Source organism: Anomaloglossus baeobatrachus, chromosome 9 (genome assembly GCF_048569485.1).
Source record: "Anomaloglossus baeobatrachus isolate aAnoBae1 chromosome 9, aAnoBae1.hap1, whole genome shotgun sequence".
Classification (NCBI taxonomy): Eukaryota; Metazoa; Chordata; class Amphibia; order Anura; family Aromobatidae; genus Anomaloglossus; species Anomaloglossus baeobatrachus.
The window spans coordinates 29,271,789-29,284,694 of NC_134361.1; the positions used below are offsets into that span (position 1 = coordinate 29,271,789).

At 40.0% G+C, this 12,906-nt stretch overlaps 1 gene segment (V, D, J or C); it reads left to right on the forward strand.

Annotated features, from left to right (window-relative positions):
• Positions 1–278: 278 nt before the first annotated feature.
• On the forward strand, positions 279–12,310 carry LOC142251753 (Ig kappa chain V-IV region S107B-like). The segment is given in 3 exon segments: positions 279–336; positions 8,081–8,452; positions 12,210–12,310. Coding segments are annotated over 3 exon segments (531 nt in total).
• Positions 12,311–12,906: the final 596 nt, after the last annotated feature.

The following is a 12,906-nucleotide window of genomic DNA, read 5'->3' on the forward strand; positions in this document are numbered from 1 at the left end:
ATCTGGTGAGAAATGAATTTCAATATCACCTTTAGAAATATATTTATTTACAAAATAGGTGAGGTGTTCAATACTTATTTCACTCGCTCTATATCTAACAACAAGTTGTAGCTTTCTGGTCAGTTTTCTTGATACGTGACCTTTATATGACATGCCGGATGGCTACATTAACACATTAACCACATTTTCCATTTAAGGGGCGGGAGATGTGTAAGTAATATAAAGCAGAAGAGAAGACTCGCTGATTATTATACTTATTTTTCAACACTGATGGCAAAATGGATCTTTCTGTGAAACTCTTCATATTTTCTCTTCTGAGTTTTGTTCTACAGATCGGTAAGAAAAAAATATTATGGCGTCTGCCACTTTATTCTTATTTATAAAGTTCTGAATGATTATTCTCTTTAGAGCAGGGATTAAAAGAAAAAAAATAAGAATAACATGTTATTTGGGGAAAAAAATATGTTTGATTTTAGAACCAAATACTTCTCCTTTTGAATTTTGAAAAACAAAAATAGCAAAAAAAGTTAAAACGTTTTACTTAATATGATCTGCCATAGAGTTACAAATAAATAAAATAAATATCTACTTTCTGTTTAATGTCCACTCTTACCTAAATACATAAAAAAAACATAAATAAGAAAATACAGATAAAGACTGTGTATATTTTATGATTTGGATATAGTGATAAAGTTCATCACCAAGTAAGAATAAGAAAATGGTAAAAAAGACAAGAAAACTTTATATATATTCATTTCTGTTTTTAAGCCTAAATGTATTTTATATAGTATAAATGATATATTGTCTGATTATAATAATATGTACGAAATCAAGACAAAATTAATTTTTTCAATTTCTAGAAAGTTGTAATATAAAAAAAGTAAAATAATAAATGCAAATTCTATCTAAACATTAGATCAAAAGAAGTAGAATATCAAAAAGAAGGTTTAATTTTCCTCACAATCTCTTTTTATGCCTTTATTCTGAACCTCGGGTGATCGTGTCTCAGTGGAGATCAAGTTTTATTTATACCTTTAATTTTACATTAGATTTTATTTGGGCACTAATGTAATTAATCTGCTAAAATGTAAACACAGTCACAACAGAGAAGATGAGAAAAGAGGATGACATTTTTCTTAAAATTCTAATATTTGTTGGATAACGCAAAGTACAAAAAAAAAATCACATAAATGTCAATTTTTGTAATATAATATGTTGCATTTTCAATACATAAAATAATAATCATAAGAAGAAAAATTCAGTATGTTATATCTTGTTGAGATGACAGAAAATAATTTTTTGAAAAAAATACTCTGTTTATAAGCAATTTTGGTTTGTAAAGTATTATAATAATAATAACAACAAAAAAGCAAAAGATATATAATTAGAACGTTGAACTTCTTAAAGCATCAAGAATGGGCATGTTAAGAAAAATATTTGTCATACTTTATACGTATATGACGTTCTAATTTATACATTTAAGTGCTCGTGCACTTGACTGTATTTTCAGTCCTTGTACTATCTATTAAAAAAACGGATCCCAGTCCGACCAATGTTATTTATTAGAGCAATGCAGATGAACAAATATTTTCAAGTGAGAAAAAATTTGTCCTGCTTTCCTGGATGAAAATTGGACCAATTTTTTTTATACTTTTGTGTGAACCGTAGTCTAATTTGTATTAATTATTATTATGGACAGAACATAAAAAACTCAAAGTGGGACTTTTCTTTTAAAATTGTTTTATCCTTAACACCAATTATGTTAGAAAATATTTTAACTCATATTATGGGTATTAGATATCAAATATTATTTACTATGTTCCATAATTTTTGAAAGTTTACAAAAAAGTTTCTACTCTTAGAAAACATTTAATGCATGTATTACATTTATAAAACAATAATGTTATTTATGTCTTTTTCTTTAATTTCACTATGATTGTCACTTGTAATTACACTATACTAGTATTATTATATTTCAGAATAGCATGCTAATATATATATATATATATATATATATATATATATATATATATATATATATATATATATATATACCGTATAGATATGATAGACATATGTTTATGTACAAATATATGTGGACAGAGTACTATGCAAAGGTTTTCGTCAGGTGTTAAAGAATGTGGAAAAGTAAGAATTCTCTTCAAAATAGAAGTGTTAATAGTTTATCTTTGACAAAAAGAAGTACTGGAGAGGAGAGGGTTAACTGCGCTGTTGCTGAAGACCAGAAAAGGAATCTAGAAGACCGAGTAATATTCAATGCAGTTCATTGTCTTTCAAAATCATCCAATTCCTTCATCAGGACAAAACCACCTGTTCTCCTGTTGAAAAAAATTGGATGATTTTGAAAGACAATCAAATTTTCCTCGGACTTCTAGATTCCTTTTCTGGTCTTCATCATCAGGACAGTTAACCCACTCTTCTCTATTACCGTTATTTTTTGTCAAAATTCATCATGGGCTTGGTACAGCTGATAATTGAGCTACTATAGTTATTGTGTTCATACAACCTCATCAGGTGAGCAATTTTTTTGTACCTTAATATCCCCCAATTCCGTATTAGACATTATTGTGTTCCATTTTTTTTCTCCAGCTCTCCTTACAAAATAGTTTATTTTTTTCAATTAAAATGTAAAGTTAAAGAACAAAGGAGAAAGATAAATCACATCAATATTTGTTGGCGCTAGAATTCACCAAGTTCAATTAATTTAAGTTTTAAAAAATCAACTCACCCCAATTGCAATATTGCAAATTTTCCAATTGTCCTGAAAAGACGTGTAGCACACTGACGTCTTATAGGACTGTATGCAAGCCTTTCAAGCGCCATAGACATGGTGTCTGGTAGTAACCAACAGCCTATTTACTAACAAAACACTGGAAGACTTTTCATGTTTTCCAAAATTAAAAATGGTCCAAAAGGTATCCCTCTTACTTTGTGGCCAGACATAACATCCCCCGTGTCCTCCCCATTTACACTAAAGTTTGTTAGTAATTCTGCCCGGATGGCTGGTGTCCGTGGTGATGCTTCTACTCCCACATTCTTGGACGTGGTATTTTTTTCTCTTTTACACTACCCATCCATTGCCACTTATTATTCTACCACACATTTTAATCAACACTATAAATAACACTATAAATAACTTGTAACAATCCAGTAAAGGCAAGAAGGGCAGGGCACTACTCTATGTGTAGAGATGCTTAGATTTCAGTCCTTATACATACACAGCGTTTTACCGCTGGTTATTCGCAGCAACCTTATGGCAACAGAATCACTAGAAAAAATTCTTCACAGCTATGAGGTGCTTATTCATGAAAGAGCAACAGAATCCACGATAAATAATAGTAGAAAAGTGAAGAGCACTCAGCGATAGTTGCTGTGCAAGAGGTGGGTATTTTATTCATATGTGCAGGTTAACATGCTGTAGGCAAGGCGGGGAGGGAGTGAGACAGGACAGCATGTCAGACGACGGCCGTTTCGCACCCTATACTGGTGTTTCGACGGGTCTGACCCGTCGAAGCACCAGTATAGGGTGCGAAACAGCCGTCGTCTGACGTGCTGTCCCGTCTCACTCCCTCCCCGCCTTGCCTACAGCATGTTAACCTGCACATGTGAATAAAATACCCACCTCTTGCACAGCAACTATCGGTAAGTGCGCTTCACTTTTCTACTATTATTTAACTTGTAACAATTTTTTACACCCAATTATTCAACCTCCTGCTAGAAGTGACTGAACAAGACATGCAAGGAGTCATCATATTGTATATAGGAGCTGTGGGGCAATCATAATGTATATAGGGAGTTGTGGGTCCATCAAAATATATATGGGGAGCCGTGGGGTCATCATAATGTATATAGGAAGCTATGAGGACATTATAATGTATATAGGGAGCTGTGGGGCCATTATAATTTATACAGGAAGCTGTAGGGGCCATCAAACTATATATACATGGAGCTTTGAGGACATAATGTATGTAGTGAGCTGTGGAGACATTACAGTTAGGTCCAGAAATATTTGGACAGTGACACAATTTTCGCGAGTTGGGCTCTGCATGCCACCACATTGGATTTGAAATGAAACCTCTACAACAGAATTCAAGTGCAGATTGTAACGTTTAATTTGAAGGTTTGAACAAAAATATCTGATAAAAATTGTAGGAATTGTACACATTTCTTTACAAACACTCCACATTTTAGGAGGTCAAAAGTAATTGGACAAATAAACCAAACCCAAAAAAAAATTTTTTATTTTCAATATTTTGTTGCGAATCCTTTGGAGGCAATCACTGCCTTAAGTCTGGAACCCATGGACATCACCAAACGCTGGGTTTCCTCCTTCTTAATGCTTTGCCAGGCCTTTACAGCCGCAGCCTTCAGGTCTTGCTTGTTTGTGGGTCTTTCCGTCTTAAGTCTGGATTTGAGCAAGTGAAATGCATGCTCAATTGGGTTAAGATCTGGTGATTGACATGGCCATTGCAGAATGTTCCCCTTTTTTGCACTCATGAACTCCTGGGTAGCTTTGGCTGTATGCTTGGGGTCATTGTCCATCTGTACTATGAAGCGCCGTCCGATCAACTTTGCGGCATTTGGCTGAATCTGGGCTGAAAGTATATCCCGGTACACTTCAGAATTCATCCGGCTACTCTTGTCTGCTGTTATGTCATCAATAAACACAAGTGACCCAGTGCCATTGAAAGCCATGCATGCCCATGCCATCACGTTGCCTCCACCATGTTTTACAGAGGATGTGGTGTGCCTTGGATCATGTGCCGTTCCCTTTCTTCTCCAAACTTTTTTCTTCCCATCATTCTGGTACAGGTTGATCTTGGTCTCATCTGTCCATAGAATACTTTTCCAGAACTGAGCTGGCTTCATGAGGTGTTTTTCAGCAAATATAACTCTGGCCTGTCTATTTTTGGAATTGATGAATGGTTTGCATCTAGATGTGAACCCTTTGTATTTACTTTCATGGAGTCTTCTCTTTACTGTTGACTTAGAGACAGATACACCTACTTCACTGAGAGTGTTCTGGACTTCAGTTGATGTTGTGAATGGGTTCTTCTTCACCAAAGAAAGTATGCGGCGATCATCCACCACTGTTGTCATCCGTGGACGCCCAGGCCTTTTTGAGTTCCCAAGCTCACCAGTCAATTCCTTTTTTCTCAGAATGTACCCGACTGTTGATTTTGCTACTCCAAGCATGTCTGCTATCTCTCTGATGGATTTTTTCTTTTTTGTCAGCCTCAGGATGTTCTGCTCCACCTCAATTGAGAGTTCCTTAGACCGCATGTTGTCTGGTCACAGCAACAGCTTCCAAATGCAAAACCACACACCTGTAATCAACCCCAGACCTTTTAACTACTTCTTTGATTACAGGTTAACGAGGGAGACGCTTTCAGAGTTAATTGCAGCCCTTAGAGTCCCTTGTCTAATTACTTTTGGTCCCTTGAAAAAGAGGAGGCTATGCATTACAGACCTATGATTCCTAAACCCTTTCTCCGATTTGGATGTGAAAACTCTCATATTGCAGCTGGGAGTGTGCACTTTCAGCCCATATATATATATAATTGTATTTCTGAACATGTTTTTGTAAACAGCTAAAATAACAAAACTTGTGTCACTGTCCAAATATTTCTGGACCTAACTGTATATTGTATTGCGGGAGCTGTGGGGGGCAGCATACTGGTGTCACGTTTTCAGTCCAGCGGCCGGGAACTTTCATAATTCTTTTAAGCTGCAGATTAACCCTCTATCGGCTGGTTAGTAGCATGATTGGACCTAACAGGTTCCCTTTATGCTGAGCTGCAGTATTATATTTTTTACAATTCTACATGACCCCTTAAAGGTGTGACTAATAAAGTCATGGGAAAAATTAAGTACATCCATTTTATGATTTTACGTATCAATACGAAAGATGAACGGATCAGTCAAAATTCATATTCATCTGTTTACATGGATTTTCCAGGGTAATTCAATAAGCAAAGAAGTTATTCTTGACGAATTTAATGTCTCACTCCCTACAAACCTCAAGAGCATTGTAAATATATGTAAAAGGTTAAAATAAATACTTATACTCATCTTATCATTCACCTCTCTAGTCCCTCCGCTCCTCACACAGAGGCTTCTTCAAAGTAGCAGGTCGGTCTGTGTGACTTCAGTATTACGTCAGTATTACGTTCTTTCCATCTGTGTGAGTCTTGCACCTTAGCCCTAATGTCCTTATCTCTAAATATGATTATTTCTAATGATGCATTAAGCCCTAAATACCGAAAAACATATTTTAAAGCCTACATTTATGGACAAAATAACGTAACAGATGGACAATGGAAGACAGATTGTCATGAATCCTGCATGGCTCTGCCGCTGCAGTACTGGTACAGATATCTGTTCCATGATGTGGGTCTCTGGAGAGGGGTCTGTTCGGCGTGATCTCGTTTCTGGGGTCACGCCACTTTGAATGCTCTCTGCTGCCTCCGGGATGCCGTCAGTGATATTTCTGGCTTGGCGTCATGCTCCTCCTGTGAGAAGTACTCTTCTCCATTTCCTTGCTTTGTCCTGACCCCTGAACTGCTCAAGCTCTATCTCTTCGGCCCTGTCTGACGTCCGCCCCGCCTCCACTGCCTGACCTCCGTTCCTCCAGCCCTGCCTGACCTCCGCTTTCCCTGCTTGTTCCGTCCTCTATCTGTCCTACCCAGTCTTACCTCTGTGTTTCCCTAGTTACCCGGTCTTCTGTTCTCCTCGGTGTCTCTCCTGTGTAGTTTGTTTCCCGGTATCCGACCTCAGCTCTGTTCTTGACTGTGATTAGTTTTGATGTTTCTAGACGTGACATCCTGGCATTGACCCATTTCTGTTTCACTACTCTGACGTTTAGTTTGGCGACCTCTGGTTGGCTTCCGTAGTATTACACTCAGATTAGTTTTTCCTGCCTGAGTGTCAGCGCCACCTAGTGGTAGACTGACACATCAGTAAAAATAATGTCCTAATCTGCACGCCCACCGAGCAGACTGTGAAGAAACAATAAGTAGAGATTTCTTAAACTGCGCTTCAAAAACAACAAATTTAAATATAGCTGCATTGAAGTAGCGCAGCACAAAATAGAAAAGAGAGACAGAATCTGGGGAGCTCAGAGATATTTACAAGGTATTTAACTCATTTTTTCGAGTCATCACAGCCTTTAGTGCAGTTTTCATATATGCTACAGATCTGAATTGCTCACCTTAAGGTGCCTAAATCCATGAGACTAAAGGCACCCATACACATTACATGAAAATTAGCAGATCCAGACAGCCAACTGATGTATTTTTGCATAAGGGGGCCTGCAGGCTCACCCTTTGATTTGGGTGTACACTCCAAAGGTGTCCACAATCCATCTTAATTATCTGTAGCCAAATCAAGGTATCCACAGAGGTTAAAGAGCTTTGATCAAAAGAGGAACAAGACTGACTTTATTAGGGAACCTCAAAGAGGAAAGAGACAAACTTTAGTGCCACCTGTTGGAAGTAGCAATCGTAAAAGTCAAAAGTGACCCTTTAATGAGTCTTGTCATATGACTTAGGATTTATGCCAGATCAGAACCTAAATTTGCAGACACCATATTTTGGGGTGATTGCCCCTTGTGAGTGCAAGTTATGAGATCTTATCTGGCTGTATGAGAAGCTAAGACGGGGTCTAAGGGGAAATATTTCTTCTTGCGGAGACTGACACACCAATCTGACATGTCAGTGAGGAGACTTATAGCTGCAATGCTCCTCTGGGAAATATTGCAGCTATAAATCTCCCAGATGTTGTTCAGCCAAAAGTCATCTGGCACATGGCTTGATTAAAGTTGAAGAAAAAGAGTCATTTTATCTCTGACATCATTGGGCGAAATTTAACAATGAGGTTTTAGCAGAGAAATGTCACAGTGTAACATGGAAAGAAGTTGGATGTGTCTGAAATCCGACTGCAATTGTAATGGTCTGTGTTTAGCTGTGTGGAGATCTGATCATTCACCAGTCAATCAAAGGTTGTCCAACCATCAACCTACTTCTATCTAATGTGTATGGTCATCTTTATTCCTCTACAGGACCTGGCCTAGGAGTGGTGGTGACACAACCAGAGATGGTGACAGCAGAGGATGGAGATTCGGTGACCATCACTTGCTCATTTACATCTGAATTTTCTGCCTACTCTGTGACATGGACCATAGGATGCAATAGTACCGAGAACCTTCAGTATAACCCGTGTTACCAGCGAAGGGTAAACATCTCCTTCCCAGATTCTGTCCAAACACCAGACAGCTCAGAAGTATCGACCTATGAGGGGAAGACTGCAATCACTCTCAGCAAGCTGATGGAGAATGATTCGGGAATGTTCTGCTGTCATATAAAGTCTGGGGGAAAGACTGAAACCGGAGCTGGGACCAGACTGGAGGTCACTCCGAGACCATCACCTGAAGGTATTTTATGACTTGTAGTTTATAACAGTAGGGGAGCTGCACAGCATAGCTCCATCTAAGGAATAGTGGGCACAGCTGGGTACTGCATTTCTGCTTCCTATTGATTTAAATAGGGAACAGATATGCAGTGACCTACGGGGGAGGCGCCAGATGTTGCAGAGGGGCCATCTGGAATATGTAGTTCTTCTGGCAGCAAATGTACTGTCACGGTAGTTGACGTGGATTGTTGGACCCCTAAACACTTTCCTCTTGTTGACAACAATTGGCAATAGCGGGAGGTGGCACTTACGGAGATGGTATAGGACCCTCCGGGGGCGCTCCTCTGGTGGAAGTGTCTGGGTGCAGATGTTGGAGCACCTGTGATGTTTGTGCAATTACAAGCAGCCAGACATATGGGTGGACTTCTAAACATAACATTTTACTGAAGTGAATAATAGTATACAGTCTGTTTCTTAAAGGTAAAGTGGAAGCAGTTAACTGTATAGAATACACTTAGAATTTTGGTATAAAAGTAGGTGTCTTTTCCTTATGCAACAAGTAAGTTTAGGTCTCTCAGGACAGCTGAAGTACAGTTATCCTTAGTATGGGCTTCACAGGGCGGCTAGAGCACAGTTCTCCTCAGTTTGGGCCTCTCAGGGTGACTGGAGCAAAGTTTTCCTAAATTTGGCGCCTCTCGGGGTGGCTGGAGTACAGTTCTCCTCAGTTTGGGCTTCTCAGGGCGGCTGGAGTACAGTTCTCAGTTTGGGCCTCTCAGGGTGGCTGGATACAGTTCTCCTCAGGTTGGGCCTCTCAGGGTGGCTGGATACAGTTCTCCTCAGTTTGGGCCTCTCAGGGTGATTGGAACACAGTTCTCCTCAGTTTGGTCTTCTCAGGGTGGCTGGAGTACAGTTTTCTTCAGTTTGGGGCCTCTCAAGGTGCCTGGAGAACAGTTCTCAGTGTGGGCCTCTCAGGGTGGCTGAATACAGTTCTCCTCAGTTTGGGCCTCTCAGGGTGGCTGGATACAGTTCTCCTCACTTGCTGTAGTCTAATATATAAAGCTGAGTGTATGTATGTGTGTATGTGTGTGTATGTCCGCTAAAGGAATCCGCACCGTCGCATTTACAATCACGAAATTTTGCATAGACACCTCATGTGACCTAGGGAGTGTCATAGACTATGTTTTGACCGAAAAATGTAACCCTGTGCTTTACAGTTAGTCTCTAAAATCCTGCCGCCATTAAACTGAATGGAGTTGGGAGCTATAGGTTATTAATAGCAATAGTCAGTGGTTGCTATAGGAACAAAATAAACTGTTAGTTGAAGCTTATGCGTGAGGTTATATGATGTCAGTGGAGAGATGGATAGAGAGACAGAAAAAGACAGACAGACAGACGGGGAAAGAGACAGCCCTGGAAAGAGACAGATGGGGAAAGAGACAGACGGGGAAAGAGACAGCCCTGGAAAGAGACAGACTGGCAAAGAGACAGACGGGCAAAGAGACAGACGGGCAAAGAGATAGACCTGGAAAGAGACAGACCTGGAAAGAGACAGACGAAGACAGACGGAAAAGAGACAGACGGGGAAATAGACAGACAGACACACACAGAGACAGACACAGAGATAGAGAGAGACAGACAGACACAGAAATGGAGACAGATAGACTGATACAAATACAGACAGAGATAGAAATAGTCAGACAGAGACATAGACACAGACAGACAAGGAAAGAGACAGACAGAGAGACAGACAGACAGCGATATACAGACAGAGACTGGGAGAGAGACAGTTACTATCCCGGGCAATGCCCGGGCACTGCAGCTAGTAGGTAATATAATGGACAGTCCAGTTAATGCTTTGCTGATGGAGGGAGCTTCACGTTAGGCTCCCCGTGGCGACACACTAGTGGTATGGAGCTACTCGTGGTTTTGGCGCTACCATTCCCTATTGCAGGGAATAGGGCAGACAGAGTTTGTGGCATAGAAGTCACGTTACACTGGTTCTGGCTGGAAGCGCATAGAAAACCAGTATGGAGGAGAGCACGTTTTCAGCTTTATCTCTCCTGGCTGTATGAAGCTTTACTCCTTTGTGATGATTTGACGGAAAAGATGTCCCCTCAGCATGGACTGGGATAGAGATTCTGGAGCTTCTTCCTAGTTTTCTGGAGTGTCAGCTCTGAGGTGGAGACCCCACCCAGCCGTTGCCATGGCAGCTTGTTGTGAGGAGAATGGACGCCTGCCTTTCATACGCTTACATTGACCAGTAGATGGCAGCAAAGTACATGTAACAATCCTCAGTGTGCGCACAGCATAATGTAGCTGGTCATTCCGTGCTGTTATAGGGGCTTATAGGAACCAAATTGTGTCTTTACTGCACTGAAAATAAATTTACAGGTTTACAGGTGTAAATTGGGAATTTTTCCTAGTTGTGTAGATCCTCCATTTCCCCCCCCCCCTATTTTCCCCAATTCCTTCTTGGTATCATTAATTGGTCTTTTTAAAAATTTAATAATAAAGATATTTTTATGAGTTTTTATGTCAAATCTGTGAGCTATCGGTTGATAGAATTACTCCACATTAATACTCAGTGAATTATTGCAACTCCGCGCTACTGAGCAATTCCGGCTGCCACTTGCACTGGGAACAGGTGATCGACGGGAGTGCCAGATGTCGCATCCCCACCAATCAGACCATGATCACTATCCTAAGGCTAGACCATCAATGTTAAAGTCCTGCACAATCCCTTTAAGCTCCAGAAACTCCAGAAAACTAATTTAAGTTAAAACTAAAAACAAAAAGCCAGCACCAAATGTGCACTTCAGCACTAAACATTCCAAACTGTACTTATTATAAAGATTTTGAGATTTTTCTTGAGCTGCCTCGCCACGTCACAGCAAATCTCATTTGAGGCAGTCCTACACTAAAATATTTTTATAAAATGTGCCATACGGCCTCACATATGAATGGTAGAACTGCTCTTAGCAGCACTCACCTGGTCTATTTCAATCCCGTACCCATGACCCATGACTGAGTCATGGCTGTGGGCGGGACAGGTCCAAGCAAATGCTGCATGAAGTAAATAGCCTGTGGACAAAGCCTGATGACTTAATGTGAACAGCCACCAACCGCCAAAATCTAGACAGATGGAATATATCCCAAATTGGGGTGCATAGCAAGGTGGAGGTCAACCAATTGGTCGGTGGTTGACCTCCACCTTGCTATGCACCCCAATTTGGGATGTATTCCATCTGTCTAGATTTTGGCGGTTGGTGACTGTTCACATTAAGTCATCAGGCTTTGTCCACAGGCTATTTACTTATGGATGAAATTACTACCTTCTCTGCGACATGGACCGTGCAATAATAGCGAAAACCCTCAGTATAACCCGAGTTTACAATAGTAATAGTTTATAATTTTGAAATAGAAACGAAAATAGCAATTAATTGTTACATTAAATGGAAAACATATTCCTGCATACAATTTATACATTGCACTCAGTAATAACACTGTATGCAGTGCGCTCCTGAGCTCCCTCTAGTGGTGGCTGGAAAATTGCAAAATGTAAAACTTTCTGAAGGGGATTTGAAAACCGGTATAAGAAAAAAAAGGACCTATGGTTGAGGTAAAAGGTAGTCATTCAGTTTGAGCAACCAATCAATTATCTACAGTGTCTAATCTGATTGGTTGTTCAGCGTCCACCATTGCTTGCTTTTGCATACATTTTTGTAAAAGAGCTCAACCATTACTCATTAGTTTTGACTAATTCTGTCTTTGTTTTACAGTGTGTACCCACAACGAGCTCCATCCAATGGAAATCATCCGCATCATCTGCCTCATCATCCTCATGACACTCCTGGGCCTCGCCGTCAAGATGTCCTGCTAACGTCACTTTATTCGGTGTTTCTTCTCCACTGATGATGGATTTGCTTCTTTGCTTTAATATATTTTTTGATTTTTGTATATTATAATAGTAATGGAAGGAACAATCCACGTACCTGAAGTGAACTGGGTCGGCCACATCACAGACCACACAACTTGTAGGGGCTTATAACTAGAATTCAGCAAAAGGTTTTGCTGGACCCTGGTCCAATGGCCATATGGGTAGTCCATGTCTGCCAGACCCCTGAGAGCCTCCTGATTCCTTCTGGGGCCTCTTTTGATTAGAAAGCTTGATATGACATCATCATTTCAGCGTGATACATGAAGGACATTGCATGGGGTGTACAAATCAAAAGAGGCCCCGGAGATGCCGGCAGGTAGGAGAAAGTTCATTCTGCTTTGATCTGACAGCCAAAGACTACTTATGGTGCCACTGGACCTGTTTCGTAGGAATATTTTTGCTAAACTGGACCTGAACTAATCACACGTTGATGGACAAATCTAAAGGGGCAATTTTATCCTATAAACCCCTTTCACCTTCTGGGGCAATTAGTTGATCACACTTGGATGTAATTTCAAATGGCGCCTATTCAGATAAAT